This window comes from Delphinapterus leucas, chromosome 7 (assembly GCF_059928025.1).
Source record: "Delphinapterus leucas isolate spDelLeu-1000000601 "Yukka" chromosome 7, BTC_Dleu_Yukka2, whole genome shotgun sequence".
In the NCBI taxonomy this organism is placed as follows: domain Eukaryota; kingdom Metazoa; phylum Chordata; class Mammalia; order Artiodactyla; family Monodontidae; genus Delphinapterus; species Delphinapterus leucas.
In genome coordinates this window covers 36,345,432-36,370,576 of record NC_143135.1, presented here as the reverse complement: position 1 = coordinate 36,370,576, position 25,145 = coordinate 36,345,432, and the positions used below count along the sequence as shown (strand labels likewise).

Here is a 25,145-nt window from a genome sequence, read left to right as displayed (position 1 = left end):
TTCTGTGCATTAATTTTGTATCCTGCTACTCTACCAAATTCATTGATTAGCCCTAGTTATTTTCTGGTAGCATCTTTAGGATTCTCTACGTATAGTATCATGTCATCTGTAAACAGTGACAGTTTTAGTTCTTTTCTGACTTGGATTCCTTTTATTTCTTTTTCTTCTCTGATTGCTGTAGCTAAAACTTCCAAAACTATGCTGAATAATAGTGGTGAGAGTGGGCAACCTTGTCTTGTTCCTGGTCTTAGAAGAAATGGTTTCAGTTTTTCACCATTGAGAATGATGTTGGCTGTGGGTTTGTCATATATGGCCTTTATTATGTTGAGGTAGGTTCCCTCTTTGCCTACTTTCTGGAGAGTTTTTATCATAAATGGGTGTTGAATTTTGTCAAAAGCTTTCTCTGCATCTATTGAGATGATCATATGTTTTTTCTCCTTCAATTTGTTAATATGGTGTATCACATTGATTGATTTGCATATATTGAAGAATCCTTGCATTCCTGGAATAAACCCCGCTTGATCATGGTGGATGATCCTTTTAATGTGCTGTTGGATTCTGTTTGCTAGTATTTTGTTGAGGTTTTTTGCATCTATGTTCATCAGAGAAATTGGCCTGTAGTTTTCTTTTTTTGTGACATTTTTGTCTGGTTTTGGTATCAGGGTGATGGTGGCCTTGTAGAATGAATTTGGGAGTGTTCCTCCCTCTGCTATATTTTGGAAGAGTTTGAGAAGGATAGGTGTTAGCTGTGAAGAGCCTTTTTAAAGGTCTTTGTGAGTTACCACTAGACTCTTGACATGTGTCATCTCATGTACTCTTCAGTAATGCTATGAGATAGTTAGCAGCATTCCTGTATTACAGGTGATGAATTTGAGGCTTGAAGCAGTTAATAATTTTCTTAGGGTTTTGTGGGTAGTTTCTAAGGGAACCAGAATCTAGTGTGGAGTTCAATATCTGTATCAATATATACTGTTCCTTAATAATTGTGATGGAATACAAGTACCTCTGGGAGAGGTGACATGTTGGGAGGCTAGTAGCAGGCCCTTCTGCCTTGGTGTGAATTGGTTTATCAGCATCTTTTCAAGAGAGGGGTTGCACATCAGGTGATGGAGAGGAAAACCCAGGAGGGGGAACGGAAGGCAGACCAGATAAGCTTGTTTAATTCTCTGTTTTGCCAGAGGCCGACCCCAGACACAGCTTTGAGCACGTCATGGCCTGAGCACTATTGACCAGGGACATTCATATCAGAATTGACAACACAGTAACAAAAACTGCCAGTTATTGGGCACCTACTAAGTACCATACACATATCCTCTCATACGATAACCACCACCACCCTGAGTGGTAGGTGTTATAATGCCCATTTTACAGATGAGGTCACTAATCAGGTTAAATTGCTGATGATCTTAATTCAGTAAATGGCAGAATCAGGATTTGAACCCAGATCTGTCTGACCCCAAAGCCTTTGTTATCCTGTAGATATCACTGTTTAGCCCTGATCACTCCCCTTTTAGCATCTGTGTCAGCTCCTAATGGAGGCCTCCACTTGGAATAATCCCTTTTGGGAGTGCTAAGACGTTTGGGATCATTACTCTGAAATTGTAGGAGGAGAAATGACGTGCAGAATGCTGTGGTGAATGAACATGCACAGAGGCATCCTTTGGGCCTTTCCGATGATGCTGTTCCCCTGAGGAGTTTTCACCCTCAGAAGGACTGCTGTATCCGAAAGCAGGTACTCTGCAGAGTTCAACTGTAGGCCTCTATTCTGGAAGCCTCCAGAGTGAGGACTGGCTTTGAGAAGTTAGCCACAGCTCCCCTTCCAGGTATCTCTCTTTGTTTCAAGGCAAAAATCGAGAAGTCAGGAAATAATAGGGAAATGAAACATTCTAGGCAGTAGGAAGCAAAGTGGAAAAAGATAGTCACTGGAGGAATTTGAGATTCTTGTTTTCCATTTTTTTTACTCCTCTAGAGAGACTTTTTTTGTATCCCTATGGACTTACCCATTTGCTGTAACAGCAGAGAGACTCCTATAAAATTTTTTTAAAAAGGAATTCTTGACAACATCTTGGAAAGCCTAAGTTATAAATATCATAAAAGATAAGGAGGATAACATTGCCAAATTAAAGGAAGGAGTTGGGCAAGGCATTAAAGCAGCACGGGAAACAGTCTGACAGAGGGACTCAAGCTCCATCCAGCCCCCGAGTCCCACGTTCTCAAGCTTTCTGTTTCAAAGCCACCAAGAGAGCTAGAGATGACTTTCTGAAATCTTTGATGCTTGAATGGCCAGAGCTTGGACAGAAGGTATGGAGCCCCTTGTACTACCGGCCAAAGATGGCTTTCTGTGTCTGTCAAGTAAGCAGCAGCATGTGGGGCTTACAAGGAAAGATGTTCCTGAACGCTTCCCCACCTGGGCGGATTTGAAGCACCAGCATACATTTCCCTTTTTCTGGGGTTCCCTTCTAAAATTAAAACTACAGTGTCTGGGCCCTGCCTGCTCTGTCCTGTGGTGATGTGCATCTCCCGGACCATACTGTGACCCATGACCATGTAAGTGACCATATGATGCTGCTGGACCCCAACACTGACATAGGTAGAGAAAAAAGTGAAGCTGGAAAATCATGCATCAGGTCGTGGTCCCTAGGAATGCAGAGCAAAAAGGCAACACTGGTGAGACAGGCATTTCGGAGGGCAGTTCCCCAAAGTACATTTTGGCTTGGTTTCATGGTTGGATTTCTTGTTTTTATTTTTTTCTTCTATTCTATTTTTATTTTTGGAAAGTGTCAGGGGAAGGAGTGTCAGGAGAGCATGGAGGCTTGTTAGATAGGAAACAGACTTCCTAGTACATGTGACCACAGATGCTGCCCTACCCTTCCCATCCCTCCCTGTCTTGGTGCCCAGCCTGGATGTCACTGGAGCCCCACCTTGAAGGCACTGCTTGATCCATCCCTAACACAACATAGCCCATCCTGCAACTTTCAGACCAGAGGGCTTGGCCTGGCTCCTGTTGCCATGATAATGGAGTGTCAAGGCTTCCTTAAGAACAGGAAGGACCCCTCCCTTCTCTCCTTTTCCACATCAGCTCCTGAATATGGCCCAGCACTCTGCTTTTGCTGTGTGTCCTCTCTCATTGCTTTTCTCCTTTGCTCACTGGCCTCCAGTCATTCCAGCTCTTTTGGTTCTCAGAATATGCTGGGCTGCATCCTGCCTGAAAGCTTTCCAGCCTGAGGTCCCCTGCGATGGGGATGTTCTTCTCTTCCCCACTCTCGGTGCCCAGCTCACTCTTACGTCTCAGCTCAAGTTTCCCGTCAGTCAACAGACGTTTTCGAGTACCTACCATGCTCCCCATGCTCTTCTAGGTGCTTGGAGCTACATCAGTGAACAGAACAGACAAAAAGCCCTGTCTCTGTGGACCAACTTGCTATCTCTTGCTTAAATTCTTACCTGACTCCCCATCCCCCCAGGCTAGATCCTGTCCTTTAGTACATGACAGATGCTATTGGTGTACTGGTTATCTAGTGCCAGTTCCCCTACATTAGACTGTAGGTTCTAGAGGTCAGGGATTATGTCTCTTTTATTCACCACTGTATACCCAGTACCAACACATTTCCTAACACCCAGAAGATGCTCCGTAAATATGGATGAAGAAATGGATAAATGAATGAATGAATGATAATTGTTTTTGTTGACAAGTAGCAATATCAGGTGTGAAGATCACACACACTTCTGGGAGGAAGTTGTTTGTGTTGATAAGAGGCTCAAGAAGAAGCTACACTGTGCTTTTACTGTCCCTAGAACTTGCAAGTTCTCGCTCAACCTTGTCTGGGGCCTAGGTCTCCCACTACTTAAGCTCTAGGCGTTTCATGATTTTTAAAAAATGGCTGTGACCATGCCTGACTTTAATGCAGCATCTGTTTGTCTCCCTTCCAATTTCATCTTCTCAGGAAGGAGACCTTCAAGGGGTGCAGTGACAAACTCCGAACTCATAAAAACTAGCACCCCATTTACTCATTACGCCCAGAGCCCCATCTTCCCCTGGGCTGCGATAGTGCCGGTAGAGATGGTCTTCGTCTGCATTAATCATTTTCATGCACTTTGCACTCAGCTACACTGGTATTCAGAGAAAAATGCTACCATGACAACTGCCACAACAGATGGTATTTGATCAGTCTCTAAGCTACCGAGGAGATATACAGCAGTGCTTCTGAGGTTTGCATATTTTATGTTATCATGAGACCCAGTCCAGCCTTAATCATGATTGAAATGTGAAGTTTTCCATTTGCCTCCGATCCCCTCTCCCTTCTCTTTCCAGTTGTTTGCCATTTGTTTTGATTTTCCTTGCTCTGTGCCTGGACTGTTTGGGGATGTATTTCTGGATGTGGGAGACATAGGCTACAACATACATACATGGTCCATGGAAGTTGCCCTGCAGGTCTAAAGTTTAGAGACTGTTGAGAAGCTATTCAACTTTGGAATGGAGAGCCTGGCTGAGAGTGGGAGAAAGGCTTAATTGCAGCCTTTCTCTCTTGGATGTTCATGGACCACACAGGGTTGAGGCCACATATGGCCCCAAACAAAGGGAAACTCTGGGAAGTACATCTTGGTCTTGGTTTGTCCCCTTACTCCGCCCACTCCTCCACCCAGCTCCTTTCTGCTCCCAGGGTCTCCAGTGTTGTGGTCCCCCTTCTCAGCTTCCTGCCTCTACCCCAGCTAGCAAACTCCAGGAGCTTGATTCCAGAGCCCTTGGACCCATTTCTATGGCAACAACTACAACAGCCTTCTCACCCAGGGCCCCTCCCCACCCATCAGCAACACTGGAATGTTAGACTTCGCACAGATTTTTTTTCAGCTAATTTTGGAAAGTAGTTTATATTGGCCGCTATGTGTTAATGAACAACTTTCGTTGTATTTACATACTTTGCTGGTTAAGAGTCTTTGCCTTCACTCTGCCTCTCAACTTTAACAGGATCCTATCCGCATCTTGCACTGCATGTCTGGATCCCATATGAGCCATGAGCCTCGCTAGAGATGGGCACTAGGGCCTCACTGTGCTGTGCTGAGTGCCCCAGGGTCCTGCCACCGTCCTGTCCCCTCCAGGGATGTGGTGGGAGTTTGCAACCTCAGTCGTACTGGAGGATGGATTGTTTACCTGAACAGTATTTATAAGAAAACCTTAAGGTGAATTTGAATCACAAGAGAGCGTGGATCAAAGAAACATTCTCCTCTTCTGATCTCATTCCAAGTGAAGCGGGAGGTTGGAATCCACATCTGACCCTATGCTGCTTCCCAGCCCCGTGCCCTTCCTGGGGTGCAGATGAAAAGAGCGTGGGTCTCGGCCGCCTTGTCGGGAGTGATTTTTAGCCTTAATGGAACATTATTAAACAGTGGATTTGAAACTTGAGGAATGTTTTTTGAACTCCTCTGTGAGCTGAGAATTCACGGTAGAGGGGAAAAAATTCAAGGCGCTTGATGGGCTTATGAATCGTCTTTTAAATGACGACCCAAGTTCTTATTTTCAGGTTTTACATTTTCTGGGAGTGCAATCTGGCCGTCTGGATAGCGTCCCCCGTTTCATCTCCTCTTTAGGAGAAAGCTTTCCTAGTGCCCTTAGGTCTCCTCCTTCACCTAATGTAGGGAGATCCTAGTGCTTCCCTTGTTTATATGCTCTGATTCTCCTGGAAATGGACGGGAGTCAGGGGGTGTATGTCGAGTGGCTCTGTGGACCCTAAAGAGAAGGATTATGTAAATGTGGGCTCCTGGACTTGGGGGAAGACTCGACCAACACTGTCAAAAGAATCGAGCACAATGCCTGGCACAGAACAGACATCCACACAATGATGTTGATTGAGTGATTGAAAGAATCATATCCCTCAGGTTTCTCACCCTTGGCACTGCTGACATTTGGGGTTGGATAATTCTTTGTTGGGAGGGAACTGATGTGTGCCTTGTAGGGTGTTTAGCAGCATCCTTCGCCTCTGCTCACTAGATGTCCGTTTCCCTCAGTGTTGTGACAACCCAAAATGTGGCCACATGCCCCCTGGGGGGCAAAATCTTCTTCCTTTCCCAGTCTCCCTTACTCAGCAAAGAACTATCGATCAAAATTATGAAATTGGTTGACAGAATGATAGGACTGTAACAAAAATCAACAAGAGAGGAAATATTCTAGGTAAATATTCTGTTTATAATTATTTCTCCCCTTAACAGAATTTAACATTTAAAAAGAAAGCCCCATGGGTGAATTGAAATGTACCAAGGGTAGCCTTGCAAGAAGAAATTGCCGTGGACTTTCTTTTTATTTATTATTTATTTATTATTTATTTATTTATTTATTTATTTATTTATTTATTTATTTATTTATTTATTTATTTTTGGCTGCATTGGGTCTTCGTTGCTACCCGCGGGCTTTCTCTAGTTGCGTCGAGCCAGGGCTACTCTTCGTTGCGGTGCGCGGGCTTCTCATTGCAGTGGCTTCTTTTGTTGTGGAGCACGGGCTCTAGGTGCGCAGGCTTCAGTAGTTGTGGCACGTGGACTCTAGAGCACAGGCTCAGTAGTTGTGGCACACGGGCTCAGTAGTCGTGGCGCGTGGGCTCTCTAGAGCGCAGGCTCAGTAGTTGTGGCACACGGGCTTAGTTGCTCTGCGGCACGTGGGATCTTCCCAGACCAGGGATCGAACCCGTGTCCCCTGCATTGGCAGGCGGATTCTTAACCACTTCTCTACCAGGGAAGTCCTACCATGGACTTCAAGTGGTGCTACATACATCAGATGCTCCATAGATGTGACAAGGAAACGTACTTCATGCTCCTTGGAGGGAAAATTCTATAGAATTGCAGTGTTAGTAAGAGCAGTGCTTTTCTTGCATATGTTGGCAGGTGTCCCTTTTTTTGTATTTAGTGCCACACTGCCACACTGTTGCTGAAAAACTAAACCTACCCATGTCAGCCCACCTACATGACACTTCCCAGGATAAATATCAATACCAAGTGCCCTATTTTTGATTTTGCATTAACAGATTCAGGGGTGGTCCGATTTCTCTTCTCATTTGCTATGGGGTCATAATTGCCAAAGCCTCCCTTCAGAGCCATGTGTAAGATATTATATTAGAAGAAGTAGGGTAGGGTCCTGTATAGCTCAGGGTACTGTGTTCAGTGTCCTGTGATAAACCACAATGGAAAAGAATGTATATATGACTGAATCACTTTGCTGTACAGAGAAATTAGCACAATATTGTAAATCGGTTATACTTCAATAAAATAAATTAAAAAAAATAGATAAACAATAAATACACACCAAAAAGAAAAAGTAGGATAGGATTATAGGAAGAGACAAGCGGTAGACGAGGAATTTTATAAGTTTACTGTGATTTCAATACTAGTGCCTTTGTGTAGAGGCCACAAATCCTTTTGAATGGTTTTGGTCTATTACCACTCTATACAGTATCATGAAATAAGGATTGGTATTTTCTCAAAAGCAGGGTTTTGTAATGGAGTGCAATAACATTTAGAGAGATGGTGTTTATTACACTTCTACATGGAAGCCGATTGCTCCAAAACACCTTGCACAGGGTCCTCCCAGCCATTCTCTTCCTTCTTCGTGCTCCCCCTCGCCCCCCTTCCCTCCAAGGTGGTAGCACTTGGTTGTCACTGTCAGTCATCCTGCGTTGGAAAGAAGAAAGGAGAGTTTAAGGCCATCTCATTTAAAGCCATCTCATTTTTCCTCCCTCTCTGTGAGAAATGATTTTCTGCGATGGTGGCAGGCATAACGTGTAGCATAGGCATTTATTTCGTTGGTAGGAAATTGCATTCTACCCCTTTTCTTAGAGATGAAAAAATGCCTCCCAGATGAAGACCCTGGAAGGTGAGCTGTTAGCTGGGAAAGAGATTGGGAACCTGAGCTCAAAACTGTGAGGATGGAGTGACCTCAAGCTCAGGGTTGAGCGGATTCTTTTAGAATGGATGCAGTTTTATTCAGGTGTCCCTGAGCTTAATTTAACGTGTTTGGAAGCTGTGAAGACCGGGAGCAGAGAAGGAGAATGCCAGACATCAGGGGAGGGTGGACATGAACTTCAGGAAGACTGCCTTGGAGCCAGGCTGTACTCAAATGAGAGCTCGTAAAACGGAGACACTTCACTCTGTGGCTCTGAAGGAACCATCAGGATATTGCTGGGGGGAGGGGAGGGAGAAGGGTCACATGTACGCTGTGAAAGAGAGTCATTTATGAGTTCACAACAAACCCCATGGGTCAAATACTGGTTGGAGTTCATAAGCTTTTGGCTGGAGCCTGGGAAGTCGGGCGGGGGCTGAGGGGTTGCGGAGGTGAGGAAGATCTCCGCTGTGAAAGGCAAGCCGTGTGAAATCCGAAGTTCCCTGTGCCAAGTCCGAGGCACTTTCTCTTATTTTTGGTCACCGTTGACATGACTCGAGCCCGAACAGTTTCCTGTAGACCAAAAAATAATTAGCCCTGACAAGTGAAGGCATATCAGACCTTTGGGAATGATCTAACTGCTCCTTCCTGAGGGCTGGACGTGAGCTTGCCCTTGGCCGTGGCATCAGCCCTGGAAAGCCTGGGAGGCCTCCCAGACCCTGGTGGGGTCGGGTCCCTTCTGCCACAGAAAACACAGAGGACAGAGAGGTTCGGTGAGTTTGCAGCTCTCCCCCGTCCTCTGCGATGCCTGCCATCCTGAGAATTTTGTGAGTAAACACTACCCAGATTCCTGCTGAGACGCCCATTCACTCTTTTTATGCTTAACTGCCCACCTCCTCGGGGGCTGGGAAGTCTCTCCCAGCTGCTGGTAGGTGGAAGGGTCTCCTAACCTTGTCCCCACCTCTGTGTTTCTGGCAGCCGCTCAAGTGTTCAGGATAGCACTGGTGACAGTGATCAACACGAGAGCTGCAATTCCGCCCTGGTTCTTTTTGGCAGCCGTGAGCAATCCAAGGCCTTGACTTTTGGCGCTGCGTGTGGTTGGGCTATTAGGTAGCCTTTTCCTGTGCAAGTACAGACAAAGGAGAGTATTGACCTGCATCCATCTATCCATCCGGTGTTTTCATGTCATTTTTTCCTCTTTGAGAACCTTAGCAAATGCGCAATGAACCCTCTCGCTGACATAGGCTTTTGTTCCTAATAAGAGATGGCTCTGGAGAAGACTGAACATTTATTGAGTGTATATTGTTTTCTTTTCCCCCCCTAGATTGAAAACATAGATGCCTGCTTGAATTTCCTGGCGGCTAAGGGAATAAACATCCAGGGGCTGTCTGCAGAAGGTGAGTCTGAGCCCTTGTCATAAAGCTGCCCTTTAATCATTCGAAATGCCCACCTGTTACTTATTCATGACATTTTTAGGGTTAAGCCAAGGGGTGCTGGTGGGCTTTTCCGGTTTTGTCTCTTTCGGGTTTTGAGGCCACTCAATGCTTGTCTGCACTCCAACTTTTTGACAACCTAAGGAATCTCTGAGAGTGCCAATCCAACTGTGCCAGTCTTGTCGGCAAGACACGGGGGGAGCAGTAAAGACGGAGCTGCTTCTCTTTGAGAAGGGATTCATCAAACAACACCGATTTGATTCACGCGACCGGCAATTTAGTTAATTATCAAGCCAAGCCTTATCTGTGGGAGAGAGAACACTTAACCACAGAGCATATTTAAACTGTGCAAGTTCCCAGGGAAAAATGCCTAATCCTTCTCTCTTAATTTTATTAGAAGAAGCAGCACTTTTCCTAGCTCCCCCCGCCCAAAAAAAAAGCATATGATTTATTAATGAGGTGCTCCATTTTGACACCGTGATTAGTTTTTCATTAACTCCAATTTTGTGGCTAATTAGCACATTAGCGTTGGCCGGCGGTTCGCTGTTCATTAGGTGTTGGTCTGGAGATGGCCGGCCTGAATTCTCAGCTTCCTCGGGCAACAGCTCACTCTGGAAACTTGCTCTGTCTCTCTCCTGTTTGTAGATACAAGCAGCTGCTAGCTGCCGAGCGGCCGTAGGCCCCAGCATCCTCCCAAACTCATTAGGCTGCACCTCCTCCAGTTTTCCCAGAACAGGTAGAGCAGCATGGGCCTCAGATGACACCACCTTTCCCTATCCTGGTCGCGTTTTGCAGAGTTGCTGGTTAGCATTGACTCTGGTAGTTAGGGTTGGGGAGGCGGGGAGCGGTGCGGAAGGACGCAGCCCAGTGTAGCGTAGGTTTGCAAGCGTGATCCTTTTGGGGCCTGTTCCTTGCCTTTGCTCTGCTGTGTGGTGAAAGCTTGGTTTTCCTGGCTGTGTTTCTGAACTGTAGTCTCTTCCAGTGTTGCGGGTGTGCGGCCGCTATTGGTGTCTCGTGTCTCTGCACGGAATTCCCCAAGTGGGACCTCTAACAGGCTGGGGCTGCCCCGGGTCAGACACGGTCACACTGCTTCCAGAGGTCTCTGAGGCAGCTTTCGGTGGTCAGCCTTAATCTCAGCTCTGAGAGAAGGGTCCATGGAGGATTCCTTTGCTCTGGGCCCTCCTCCTGGGGGGGATGAGGTCTAGGCTGAATGGCATGTGGCATGCGCATCGCTGGGGCGTGAGGGGTTGGTGTTGGTGTTTCCATGGAGAGGTAGGGAGATGCGAATTTCTATTCCAAGGAACACATTGCTTCCTCCTGGTAGAGAGTTCTCGTGCTGGTGGAGGTGGCAGGCACACATTCCTCCTAGGTCCTGGGCGTGATTGGATCCCGGGCCTGTGCACCCCACCCGCAGCAGAGCATCAGCAGGGGCTTCTCTCCTACAAGTCACGCTTAGCAGAAAGGGCTCCAGGGGATGCAGACTCTGTAGGCCAGCTTCATCTCATGTGGCCTGGAGGTGACCCTGGCCACCCCGCCATCTGTCTACCCATTGTCCTGCCTTCTGCCTGTCCTGTCTCTCCCCTGCCCCATCTTCTCTATACCTTAAGGCGTAGAGAATCTACTCAACAAATATTTGTTGAATGAGTAAGTACCAACTGTGCTTTGAAGGCTTTTATCTGCATCAGCTCCAGCTCTCACAACTGACGCTGGAATTTATAATATGCTGAGTTTACAGATGAGGAAATTTTCCCTGGAAGAAGTTATGAAGCCCGCAGTGAGTAAGTGGCGGGGCCAGGATTGGAACCCAGATCTGTGATTTCGGAGCTCCTGTTCATGGTGTCTTTGCGGAAGGCAGATGGATAAAATGTGGGCGTGCCATGTACGGGTGAAAGAAATCAAAAAAGATCTAGAACCTTTGTTGGCTGGAACACTGTCTCGGAAGATGCTGGGCAGCCCATGAAGGCATATTGTGCAGACAGACTCAGCCCCAGCCCCCTGGTCGGTGGTGGGATGTGGCCCTTGTGAGTCTGAGCAGAGAAGAGCAGACTGGAACCAGTGTGTTGAGGAATCAGTCACTGGGGTATAACCATGCAGTAAGTTTTTCAGTAACTGCCCCCACCTGTGCTATGTTGACCCCCATCTTTCCTGCTTGGTTGAGACTAATTTAATGATACCTGGGCCAGAACCCATTCTCCTCAGTCTTGTGCAGTTATTGGAACAGATTATGTCAGTACTTAGGACTCAGTCTTGTTCATTTTTAAACTTCAGTCTCAGACTCAAAGCTCTTTTCCCCGATGCCCCCCAGTGCAGGTGGCTTTGGAAGGTTGAGGGGGGCTGGGGGGTGTGAGGACTTGACCTCATTTCCCTTCCCTCATTCCTGTGCCTGAGCCTCCAGGATTGGGGCAGCAGCAGAGGCAGCAGAGTTCTGCTGGTGGTGAGGTTGCTGCCCTCCTCTTGGTGGGCCATCATTGCCACTGTCCCCACTGGGGGTCTCTGCATGCCCTCCTGCTGACCGGCACTCACTCCCATGCTGCTCCCAGGGCCTCGGTAGTCTCTTGTGAGATTTGACCGCTCTTCTGGCTCACCCCCAGCTGGTAGCCATCACATTCCATCCCCCTGATTCAGGCCCCTCTTCGTCCCCACACGAAGGTGGTCCTGGTAAGGCCGTAGGCCTCAGTCTCACAGTCCCTGCGTTACCCACCATAGAGCAGCAGGAACGTGTGGGCTCTATCTTCCACTTGTAGTGATGGAACAGGCCTCCTGTCGCCTGGAAGTCCCCGCCATACAATCTCTCTCCAGCTCTTTCTCCCCAGCTTAGGTGGCCAACAGGCAGATCTGCCAGGTCCCTGCTAAGCAGGTGTCCCAGCTGGGACACACCAGCACCACCACCTGGAGTTATTCTCTTGAAGCCTCTACTCCCTCGACTTCAAGGAGTGCAAGGGCCCCGCTGTCTTGTTCCTTGGTGAGGGGAGGAGATATCCTGGCTCTGTGATCATCAGTCGTGGCCACCCACGCCCCCCTCAGTGACATTCTCTCGTCCGGATCTTCTTATATTGACTTTGGGCGCAGTGGGTAGAGGCCGGTGATGATGGTCTTGGGTTGTAAGACTGACTCTGGACTAGTGCAGTCCTGTGGGAGGGTGACTGGTCCCAACTTCTGTCAGTTCCTTGAACTTACAAAGCAAGGGTACTTGGAGCCTGTTTTCCTCAAATGGGCCTTATTCACAATTTCAGGGCTACAGGAAGTACCTCCATTTGACATACTGTTAAGTTATAGGAGTGGAAATCATGTATTGAGGACCCGCCATGTACAGTCACTGGGCTAAGTGTCGTACACATTTTAGTTTATATCCTATTTAATCCCCCACAGCAACCTTCCGAGATCAGTATTCGTTATTACCCCGTCTTACAGATGAGGAGACTGTGGCCCAAAGAGATTGTTCCATGTGGCAAAAGGGAGGCCCACAGCGTCAGCAGTGGTCAAGCTACTCACATCTGCTGATTCAAGTCCTGGTATTTTATACTGCTCGCCACCATCTACACTTCTAACCACCCCCATAACTACTAGAAAATCGTTATAGTGTTGAAAGAAATCATGTAATTTTTTTTTTTTTAACACTGTAAAACTGTTTATTTGGGGGAAAAACACCAAAATTTCTAGAAGAATAAAGTCGCATCAGCACCTACCAGAATAACTCCCGCCCACTTGCTCACAATCCACAGGATTCCCATTTAGGGCCATGGCCTAATTTGCAAAAGATGCTAAACACAAATCGAGATTTTAACAATGCGTTAATCCCAAGAGATCACACTGGGAGGCCACAGCGTTTCCATCACCTAGAAGTTCAGGCTCCCAGCCTCTTCCAGATCCTTGAGCTTAAGGAAGAGAAGAGAAGGAGGAAATGCCCACTAGACCCAAGTCTGAGGCAAGGGAATATGCTTTCCTGTTTCTGTTCCCCAGGGACAGTCATCTTTGCAAAGGAATAATGTTGCAGCCCAGCAGTCCTTTTCCCGCCCAGCGTGTTGGCACGAGTCTAAGCTGGTATTTCTCCCCTCTGCGTTTTGCTGTCGCGTTCAGGGCCTTCCCCTCACTGTGCTGGGCCACACTGCCAATGTTCTGCAGCGACTCGAAGTTTTGGGTGTTCACAGAGCCAAATTCCACTGTCTCGTCATCCACCTTGCAGACCTGCGATGCTGGCAGGGGAGCCGGGGCTGATGCTGTTCGCTATGGCGAAGGCCTGAGCAGGGCTGAGGCTCATGGCCTCCCTGCGGGCCTCGGCCAGGTCCCGGGCCTGCTTCTCCTTGTCGCGAGCATGCAGCTGGTGCTGGGCCTCCTCCACCTGCTTCATCACCGCCTTGTGATCGTTCCGCAGGCAGACGATGTTGCGCCTCGCGGTTCGGACTTGGCACAGGTCCACGTCTGCCCGGGGGTAGCCCTCGCAGCCCACCAGTGGCTCGTTCATCCCGATGCCTTTTTGGCTCTCCAGCACGTCATAACTGGCTTTGATTTGCGCCTCGACCTCCTCCTTGCGCCGTATCAGTTCCTGTATGTCGCTGACAGTCACCCCGCTGGCCTCTGGGGAGCCTCCGCTCTGCCTCGTTTCCTTCTCCGACATCGTGAACCTCGGCCCGGGAGCCCGGACTGCCGGTTTCCTGACCGCGGACACCCGAGCGAAATCATGTAATATTAATGCTCTTTGTTTTCCTTTTGAAGATGATCGATTGCCCTGAGGCTCCTCCTCTGATTAAAAAAAAAAAAAATCAGCGGTTGGAAAGCCTCATAGGCACATCTCCACCCTTTCCCAGGGACTAAAGCCAGGTTTGGAACCCGGGGGTGTGTGTGCACCCGTCCTTGAAGCATCTCAGCAGCTCAGGCCCTGTCCTGGCCTGCCTGCGAGAGAGTCACAGGAAGCCTTTGTTCCAGGGCACAGACAGCTGATGCCTGCGAGCAGGGGCTGCAGGCCCAGGTGAGCCCTGTGGAGATGCTGCTGGTTTGGGGCTTTTCCTGTCCCCTGCGTGTTCCCCAAGATCGGACCCATCCGCTTGCTCCTGGAGACTTGCCAGAGTCCTGTGAGCTTGGGCCTCAGCCTGCCCGGGGTGATTTTCCAGATCACTTCAACCCCTCACTCCACCTGTCCACCTGTCACAGCCATCTGTAAACCTGTTCCTGTGAGGAGGAATGGCCTTTATCCCTGGGGGTTTTGAGAACACCTGGGGTTTGCGCTACCTGGCCCTGAGCCCATCCTCCTGTAATGGGGAAGCGGAGGTCTGGAGGTGAAGACATATCCTATTTGTTTAAGCACGCATTTGCCGGGCACATCTATATGCCAGGCACAGTGCTAGGCACCGGCGTACACGGAGAGTCACATTAGTCATACAAAACTAGCTTTAAATTCCAGTTAGTGAGAGAGCTGTGCTGGTGGTGTGTACAGGATCCAGTGGTGCCCAAAGAAGGCTATGATCAGCTCTGCCTGGGGCAGGCAGGGGCTTCTCAGAGACGGTGATGTTTCTCCTGGTTTTTACAAGTTGAATAGGCTTTCACCAATCGGAAAAGGAAGGTGAAGGGAAATTTAGATAGACGTTGGGGCATAGGTAATATGGGAACAAAGGACTAGCTTTTTATTCATCTTCCAGGTTGGAGAAACAGAGGCAGGAAGATGCTTCCAGGTGACTCTAACAGGGCGTATGTGCTTTAGGAGTGAAAGTGGTTGCCGACTTGATTTGTTCAGACCTGGGTTTGCTGCCCTGATGGCCAGAGACCTGATGCTGAGCTGTCTCCTCCTTTCATCCTGAGCCAGAAAGCAGGCGCTTTTTCTGGACAGTTAGGGTAAAAGCAGCACGTAGATTGTCTCCGGCTCTCCCTACCCACGTCACCTGAGTTTGGCGGTGAGCGGGGCCATTTCTGTCCTTCACCGGCAGGGGGCCCTGTTGGCTCTGTTCCCACCCCCTCGTCCACCTCCCCTGTGGGCAGGCGCTGAGGGGCTTTGCTGAGCATTGCACAGAAGGGCTGCAGAGTGGGGTGGAAAGTTACGCGCTGAATGTGGGTGATGTAGACGGCCCAGCTGGAGGAGCAATGCCACAGAATCCACAATCCCGAATCAGCCCGCTGACCTTACACCGTGGCTTAAGGGGATTGAATAGGAATTCTGAGACTGCGGTCTGAGGCAGCCTTCCCTTTGGCTCCCAATCCCTTTCCTACAAAGCAGGTTTCTTTGTATTAGATTATTCCAACGATTATGCCTTCCTAAAGCAGGCCTGAGGTTTCTTTTAAACAATATTGAAAGAGAATAACTCTATTATCCTCCCTTCTTGCCCAACATCCCCCTAAAGCATCCATGCAGATTATCGCCAGCCAGTGGTTACGGAGATCAGTCAGAACCCAAGGAGGTTCAGAATCAACGCCATACTGAATTCTAGTGGAAATTGGACTATGGCCCGTGTAGTTTATTCTTCTGTTTACGTGGGTGCAGCCATAGGAGAGAAAGAAGAACAGGGTTCTCATGCTGGTTTAGATACCAGCCTAGCTCATGTCTCCTTAAACAAGTCATATCTCTCTAGGTCTACAGTTATTTCCTTCTGTACAAATCAGGAGGGTGAGGATAGTTGATCAGAAACAGAATGATGTTCTTTTTCCGAAGCCTCGGGAAATGTCATGAGGGGGACATTTTTGTGGGCTGGTGGATTTTGTTTTTAGACAGCCTGTGGAGCCAGCTTACCAGGCCTCGTGGCACACAGAAAAATGCCATTTGGAAATAGGAAGAGAACACAATTCTAGCTATTTTGGACCACCCATGGCATAAACTGTGTGGCTCGTTCCCAAACAGAGCATTCACCACGCTTGAGTCCTGTGTTCTGAAAAGAAAATTAAACAGTCCAAACGTCCGCCAACTAGTGAATGGATAAAATGTGGTCTATCCATATAATGGGATAATACCCAGCAATATAAAGAGACAAACTAGTGATAACGCTCTCACCTGGATGAACCTTAAAAACATGATGCTCCGCGGAAGAAGCCAGATGCAAAAGACTGCACATCACATGATCGTCGTTTACGGGGAAATGCCCAGAATAGGCAAATCCATAGAAACAGCAGATCAGAGGTTGCCTGGGGGAATGGGTTTGGGAATTGACTGCAGATGAGCACTTTTCAGGGTGATGGAGATATTCTAAAACTAGAATTTACTAAACTTACTAAAACTCATCACACACTTGACTTTATGGATATAAACTGTATCTCAGTAGAGCTGGTTTGTTTGTTTGTTTGTTTTAAAAAGATGACCACTGTGTTTTCTGTAAAATGAGATTATCATGGTTGATTTTCTTTTTGACGCCTGTGGCTGTGGCCTGGAGGGGATGTGCAGGAAGAAGGGCTTCTTAGTTTTCTCGTGGTTGAAGAGCTCTGTGCTGAGTTCTGAGGGGGCTGCAGGTACAATGACGGTATTTTCTGAAGCCAAAAGGGAAATACAGAGTCAGGCCATGTCCTAGGTGCGTTGCCCTTATTTTCTCATTAATCCTCTGTTAATTCTCATAGCATCCCTGTGGGGAAGGTGTGGCACACATATGCCAATTTTAAAGAAGAAAACTGCGGCTCAGAGAGGTTGACTCTTGGAAAAACTTTGAAGTCCATAAATGATGGACTAGAGAGATTCAAACCCAAGGCTTTTGTGGCTCTAACAATCAGTGATCTTTATAATAAAAATGCTTCCTCTTGGGCTTCCCTGGTGGCGCAGTGGTTGAGAGTCCGCCTGCCGATGCAGGGGACACGGGTTCGTGCCCCGGTCCGGGAAGATCCCACATGCCGCGGAGCGGCTGGGCCCGTGAGCCATGGCCGCTGAGCCTGCGCATCCGGAGCCTGTGCTCCGCAACGGGAGAGGCCACAGCAGTGAGACGCCCGCGTGCCTCAAAAAAAAAAAAAAAAAAAAAAAAAAGATGCTTCCTCCTAAGAAAAAGTGTATTTATGAGAGCACTGCGCTGTCACAAATAAAAAGATGCTTTCAGGAGTAATAGAACAGTTATGAACGATAAATGACTGAACATCCACAGCAGAGAGAGAATATGACAGATCCAGCTCCATTCATCTGCCCTGGGCTGGGCAGGTAGGTTAAGGGGGTCCCGATGTGGATATGCCTGCTTTGTGCAGGGGGCAACCCCTGAGCCCTTGGACATGCTGAATTGCTAGTTCTTCCCTTCTTTGTTTTTCTTGCATGGTTTTAAAAAAATGTATTATGGGATATTTGACACATCCCATAATACAAGAATACTTCTAGAAGGAGAATAAAGAATCCTTATATGGCCATGAGCTAACTTAAATAAAACATTATCTGGTGTGCTTTTCAATACACGACCCATGATGGGTATGTAAGTAGCCTGGTTACACCATGTTGGGAGCCTGGGCTTTGAGCTGGAAAACCTCGATTCAGATCCCAGCTCCAGCATTTATTACCTTGGAGAGGTTGCAAACCTTTCTGAGCCTGTTTCCCCTTAAGTAAAAGGGAGATAAAATAGGCCTCATTTTCCAGGTTGTAGGGATTAAATGGGATCATGTATGTAAAAAGCTTCTCTTGATATATACTAATTAGTAGTAGCTCTATAAAAGGCACTAAAATCTTACATAGATTTCATCTGTCATGATTATAGCTCTGTTTTCACCCTTCAGGGAGTTCAATTTTGAGGGGAAATTGTTTTCCCGAGTTCCATAACAGGTCGTCACCTGCACGCCAGCTCTTGATTCTGTCCTGCCTCCTGTCACTGTCCAGCTAAGGGCTCAGGGGTGTGTCCCTTTACCCTCCATCTGCCCGTGAGGAAAATGCCCATCTTAAAGAAGAACACTGAGGCTCAGAGGTTGAATCTTACAAAAACTCAATGTATAAACTGAATCATCCCAGCTAAGCCTCATACTCTGTGACACTGGTGTCCTTGTCAGAACATTTAGAAGCAGAAGCGGAACAGGCCACAGGTGTGTTCTCCTTTGGTTTCCTTAGGATGGAGAAGGAAGCAGAGCTGAAGGGTTAAAGCTGAGCTACCCAGAGAAACTGGGGGACTTTCCCACATCTGGGGAAACTTTCTGTGCTCCCTGCATTGCACACAGTGGTTTACGAGCATCTTGACTTGTCCAAGTCAGCCCTGGCTTACACCTGTTTTCCTAATGTAATCAAGAACGTCTCCCTCCCACTCTCAAAAATGATGTAATTTGCATGATAAATTATAAGGTCACATGGTAAAAACCGTAACTTAAGGCATGAAACCGGAGCTGCATGGGAATCTCCCACAGGATTCTGAGGCTGCTGTGGTCATACAGGAACCGAGACCAGTGAAGGACGTGACTGTTTAGAGTTGTGCTTTCACATCTCTGCTCTGGTTTGATCTGCAAAACAACCCTGTGTGATGGGGCAAGCTGTGTCAATATTGTCACTTGAGGCCCAGAGACATTAAGTGACTTGTCCAGGGTTGCACAGCTAGTAAGTGGTAGAGTACAGACTGCAACTCATGGCTTTGGTTTTCTGAAAGCTGGGCTCCTGACACTTTTGTCCCACAATCAGCACATGCTAGCTCCCAAAGCGCAGAGGGTGAAAGTTGGATTTTAGTAGTTTGTATTGTCAGTTTCTTCAGAGGCTGGAAAGAGGAACTCTCCAACAGGAAGTAATTCAGCCTGACCTGATCAGCAGAATCACACCCCAGGGCACTGACAGGCTTGCAGGGAACGGGGCTTGTTTCTGAAAGAACCCCATTCATGCCTTCTGCCCCTCAACTGGTCCTTGGAAGAAACTCTGGTTCCTTTGTCAGCATCCTCTTGCCCAGCCTGGGGCTAACTTGGAGGTGTGTGTTACCCACACAGGGGAGGGGGGCTTCCCTTCCTCCAACCCCACTCCCTCTAACCCCCTTGACAGTTCAGAAAAAGAAATTCTGCCTAAGGGTGGAAGCAAAGCAGAGGGAGCCCCTAGGTTCCTTCTTCTCTGTCCCCCATGCTGGGTGGCCCTATTACTTTACCCTCAGGGTCAGTTTAGACCCTGGCCATCAGCATCTGGTGTTAAAAGAACTGCAGAAAAGGAGGGATTGCCCAAGGGGAAACACCCTTGCGTCCACAGTCTCTGCCTGTGAATGAATATTTTATTCCTTCTCTGCAGCACTTAATACATGCCTCGAGGCAAATGCACTTTTTAACATTGGAAAAATTACATCTGGAATAAAAAATTTTCTTAGCCCCACTCTGCACAAATTTCTTTTAATATAGGAGAATTTTTGTGTGAGTTCCTTATAGAAACAACCCCTATCTCCTATTCCCACACCCACCCCAATTTCAAGTTATTTATTCAATGGGCAAGAGAGACACAGAGCCTTCTGAGGGCAGGATGATTGGGCGAAGCAGGGCGAGGATTTTGGAGTGGGTCGGCAGCCACTGGCTCACTCCGGGTGGCTTGAAGTACAGAGCACAGATTGGGCAGGGTCGCGTGGAGACCGGTGAGTTTCCCTCAGTGCTTCTGTCCCTGGACAGCTTGCTCTGTGTCCTGAACAAGCACGGTCTTGCTCAGGACTCTGTCTTTTTCGGTTGTGTCCTTCCTGAGAATTTCCCCCTGGCACTCACCAGACATCCCAGTTGCTGCTTGCCTCGGGTATCCACTCTAATCCCAGTGAGGAGAATCAACTAATTTCTTTGTGGTTTTGGCCTGATTTTAATTGACTGGGACACCAATTAAGTGTTCAGGAAATCTGTCATATCCTAGAGGAATTAAAACTCGTGCGAGGGCTGAAGCAGCCTCTTGAAAGGGTGCGAGACAGGGCTCCCCAGAAAGGCTTCCTCCTCTAACCAGAACCTCTTCACTGTCTTGCAGAAATCAGGAATGGAAACCTCAAGGCCATTCTAGGCCTCTTCTTCAGCCTCTCCCGGTACAAGCAGCAGCAGCAGCCCCAGAAGCCGCACCTCCCCTCGCCACTGCTGCCTGCCGTGTCCCCGGCAGCCGGGGCCCCCTCCCAGTGCCAGGCTGGCGCTCCTCAGCAACAAGTGCCCGCCGCTCCCCAAGCCCCGTGCCAGCCTCACCAGCCAGCGCCACACCAGCCGTCAAAAGCACAAGCTGAGATGCAGTCCAGGTGGGCTCTCCTCCAAATGATACTTCTGCTTTTTTTCAGGGGCCTTCTGCCCCACTGACCACATTCTAGCCTGTGCCGGATGTGTGTGTCATTTGCGCTTCTTCCGTGCTGAGAACTGCCGGTAGTTAGTGGGGAATTAGCGTGACCTTGAAATGGATGTGCCTGGCGGAGATGTGTACTTTATAGATCAGAATCGCCAGCAGCCAGAGCTAATTAGCTGCTCCTGCCTGAACTCTGGCCTATTACACACACACACACACACACACACACACACACACACACACACACACACACACACACACACACACACACACACACACACACACACACACACACACACACACACACACACACACACGTTCTAGGCAATCAACAGCCCCTAAAATAGACTTCAAATTTCTTTTGCTTGTCTGCCTACAAGCTGGGTGTTCAGTGTTATATGTGCAAGTAATTTCCCTTAGTGGAGGCAAAAGTTCTCCAGCAGATGCCTCTGCTTTGCCAGAAGAGAAATACTGAGAACACAGAAGAAAGATGGCCAGTGGTTTTTAGCAGGGAAAGAGGCATTCCCCCTTCCCTGAGAGGGCCAGCATCCCCTAATGGGGAGCAGTTACCATTAAATGTGACTGACTTTTGTTGACTTTAGAGACCGGGTAGCAGTGTCAGGTGTGGCCCTCTGCTTTTTGGATTAGGACCTAGATTTTGTTTGTTGTTTCCAGAGGGACCCACACTTGCCAGAGGGACTCGCCATAGAATGATAACGCTAGCAGAACGCTGGGGCAGTTACCATCTACTCTGTTACAGTGTATAGATGCATTCCTAAACAACTCTGCAGAAGATCACCTCGTGAAACATTTGTTTCAATGACAAAAGAAGGAGGGGATTAGGAACTAGAAAGTTTTTGACTCACAGTAAAGTTCTGGAGAAAAGTCCACCATAATTGTTTTTTCTTTTTTTTAAGCCGTGAATCTTTAGCTATCAAACCTAAATGCCACTGATCAAATTGATTGCTTGATTTCATTGAACATATGCTAAAGAGTAATGGCTTTTTCTTTCCAGTTCCCCGAATAGGCCATGGTAGTTAGGCAAAGCACAAAGTGGTTCAAAGCAGGCAGCTGCCTTATAGATGGTTGCAGCTTTTTTTCCCCAGGAGAAGCACTGTTTCCCAATTGTGGTGGTGTTAAAACCAGCACTGATAGATGTGATGTAACTCAGAGCCCCTAATTGATTATCTAATTATATCCAGTTCCCATTATGGAGGTTTGTGGGCTAGTAGGAATGCCTGGACTAGCAATGAGGAATTGCTAGTCAGCCTCTGCACCTTTGCCTTGAAGAACCACCTGGGTGGGAGCCATTCTCTGATCGGAGATCCCCGATGGACCTGGATGATTAAATGATCAGGACGTCATTTCCCACACTGCATTTTGCAGAGTGCTTATTCCTTGAATGGTAACATGCAGGGGAAGGGTTCTATGGGGGAAAAATTGGGAAATCCTCTGGGTTAAGTTGTATAACTGTTACTGCAGGGTCTCCTCAGATCCTTGAATCGGCCAATATGCATTCATTTATCCAGTTAGTGTTTGAATGCCTTCTCTGTGCCCGGCACTGTCCTAGGCACTGGGGGATCAAGGGTGAATGAGATAGCCAAGGTGCCTGCTCTCTACTTTCTACTGGAGGAGGGCAGGCAAACAAAAGGGGAAGAGAAATATCCGATGGTGGTAGTACAATAAGATAATGGGATCAGAGGGACTGGGTTGATCATTTAGGTTGGGTTGATGGGAGGCTTTCTCTGAGGACATGACACCAAAGTGGAAATACGAATGACAGGGAGCTGTCCATGCGGGTGTAGAATAGATCAGGTAGCGGGAGCAGCCGGTGCAAAGGCCCTGGGGCAGGGGTAAGCTTGGCAGCTTGGAGGAGCAGAAAGAAGGCTAGTGTGGCTGGAGTTCAGTGGGTGAAGGGGGTGTGAAGTGAAAGGCAGCCTATAAGCAAAGAGGGCTGACCGGTGGCCCCTAGAGTTCTGTAGTCCCGTGGCCCTTGAAGTGAGGTCGCAGTGATGGCTCTACAGGCTAAAGAGTTGATATTTCATTCTAAAGACATCAAGCCATTGGAGAGTCGAGCAGGAGAGAGACTTGATTTGGTTTACAGTTTTTCTGTTTGTTTGTTTTTTTAGTCACTTTTGTTCCTCTCTGGAGAATAAGACTGTGGGAGGGTCAAGAATAGAAGGAAAGACCCTAGCTAAGAGGCTTCCGTGGTCCTCTAGATGACAGTGGCTTCGATCAAGGTGGTAGAGCAAATGTGGAGATGGACCAGTTCAGGATATTTCGGAGGATGAGCCAACAGAACTACAGGTAGATTGACTATCTAGAGTGAGGGAGAGAGGAATCACAGAGAAAGCCGAGGTTTCTGGCTTGAGCGGTTAGGAAAATGGTGGCATTTCTTGAGATGAGGAAGCTGGGGGGTTGGGGTGGGGGGAGGAACACATGTGTACTGGGAATCTTCAGAAGGCGGCGTAGAAAGCATTCTCAACCTGAGCCACAGAACGCTTCTTATTTTATAGAGCATCTCATTGCATAGGGTTCCAAGGAACATGTGTTGAGGAACACTGGGCGTTTGTCACTGAGCTGTGCTAGCCTGAGGCATCCATTTCCATAGTAAGCATTTGTCTTCTCAAAAGAACCAGATGTTCCAGTCAGGACACCCATCTCCAAGTAAGAAAAAACATCCTACTATTAATAAACGTTTTACCTAGGGGGACTTCCCTGGCAGTCCAGTGGTTGAGACGGACTCTGCTCTTCTACTGCAGGGGGCAGGGGTTCCATCCCTGGGCGGGAAACTAGGACCCTGCATGCCACGCGAGGTAGCCAGCAATTTAAAAAATAAATAAATAAATGCTTTACCTAAAGACGAGCCAAACTCACTTAAGCCAGGTTTTTATATCCATTTTTTCCAGAGTAGTTCCTGCCATCATGGCCCCCTGACCCTGCAATGTGGTGACACAAACTGGGCTCTGGAGTTACTGTATGTCCTCATTCATCCCTTATTTGGCCCATATTGGGTTACTTTCACAGATGATTTGTTTTATCCATTATATACTGATAGTTTCTGAGTTTACTTCCAGAGGATAATCTTGTTCTCAAGGTCTAGAGATGTGATACCCCGTGCTCATGCTCTGGCTGTAAATTTAAGAATAGTAAAATCACTTCCCTGGCTTTGTTTCATTGTATTTCCATCCCCACATTCTGACTTCGATAACCAAAGTCCCAAGGATAATGGTTCAGACCCTTGATCATTAACGTCAAATGTTGATGCAACCCCCAAATACCAGGTTTGTGTTGATCCTTCATTAGAACTCTGCCACATACAAACATGCCTAAATCCGGTACCTCTCAGGATAGCAAATACTAAAACTGGACAGCTTTTCCGTAGTGTTTGTTAATAAGAGAGTTAATAAGAGAGTTTGTTAATAAGAAGCTGAACAAGGGAATTTGAGATATTGGCGTGAAGGAATCAGAGCAACTCCTCTGTGATGGCCGCCGAATGGAGACTCACTTTTACCCTGCAGCTCTTCTCATTCATTTACGTGATGGCTGAGAACTTGATCCACATTTCACCTCATGAAATTCCTCTCCATCTGTGTCTACCTTACATATTATCAATATTTAGCTTTCTAGAAAAAATCCAAACAGTTACTTTTTTTAATTCATCCACTTCTGTCTCTTCCTTCACTTCCTAAGTTTAATGACACTAACATTGTATTTCTCACCTCATATCCTTTTATGAATGTGGCATAAGATGTATGGATGCGAGAAGGATAAATATTTCTGTCTTTCATAAGGCAGTAAATAAGTTTAACCTTTTATTAAGTCCAACCATGATTCTTCATAAATTTATGGTTCAAAGCCCAGAATGTAGCAAGTTCAGAAGACTTGAAATGATCATTGCTTTATACCATGGAGAGCAAAAATTCCCAAGACCAGCAAAACTTGAAAACATCTCCACGTCCACCCTTGTTTAGGGTCAACTTTATGGGCTATTGAGGATGCTCATCGAAAAACCACCTGGTAGAACAAGCATGTGAAACAGAGACATCTGAATACTTTAGAAAGCTACAAAGTTTACTTGTCCGAGACCCCTGGCTTCAGTGTCATTGTGGAAGAAGGCCTTATAGTGACTGATACCAGAAAAGAGATTTGGAGTTAAGAAAAAAAAAAAAAAGAAAACCACAAAAGTTCTTAGATCATCTCGATAGCAATTTCTTCATGTTGGAAATTTATCAAATCAGACCTAGAAAGAAGGCTGCATATTGTAGAAAAAGCAGGCAGAGGGAAACCCAGGGGCGTTCGCATTATCACAGGACTCCTGTTATTTATTTGTGTGTCTAATGCATCTTCTCTCCCCTCACTCATCTCTTCCACTTTTTTCTTTCCTATCATGCAGTGCATCTTCCAAGGACTCATCACAAAGCAAAATCATCCACTTCACTCTGGGTCAGAAAAAGATCTCTAGGTTAGACTTTCTCCGTGTCCCGCGAAGCATGGTTTCAACCCAGCCCCTCGTTCCTTTTGTTCTGGCTGCATTTCCTTCTGGTCCCCCTCCCCATGTCATGTTTGCAGTTTGGGAAAACCAAACATGCTTTGGCTGATGACCCAGTGTTGGAGAGTTGAGAGTGGCCATGGGGTTGTTGAAGGGGTGTGTGTGTGTGTGTGTGTGTGTGTGTGTGTGTGTGTGTGAGATCTGTGAGGTTGAGTTGTACGTATTGTTTCTGCATTT

The 25,145-nt window shown here is 47.4% G+C and overlaps 1 protein-coding gene and 1 pseudogene across 2 annotated transcripts in view; one reads left to right on the top strand and one right to left on the bottom strand.

The window, feature by feature from the left end:
• Positions 1–25,145, top strand: part of NAV2 (neuron navigator 2) — a 395,564-nt gene that overhangs the window by 152,348 nt on the left and 218,071 nt on the right. For both annotated transcript variants that reach the window (XM_089915047.1, XM_022583768.3), the window contains exons 4-5: positions 9,183–9,255; positions 20,120–20,375. In XM_089915047.1, coding sequence (XP_089771173.1) covers positions 9,183–9,255; positions 20,120–20,375 — 329 coding nt within the window. The remainder of the gene's footprint in view (positions 1–9,182; positions 9,256–20,119; positions 20,376–25,145) is intronic.
• LOC111179844 (26S proteasome non-ATPase regulatory subunit 9 pseudogene) lies at positions 12,080–16,714 on the bottom strand (annotated as a pseudogene).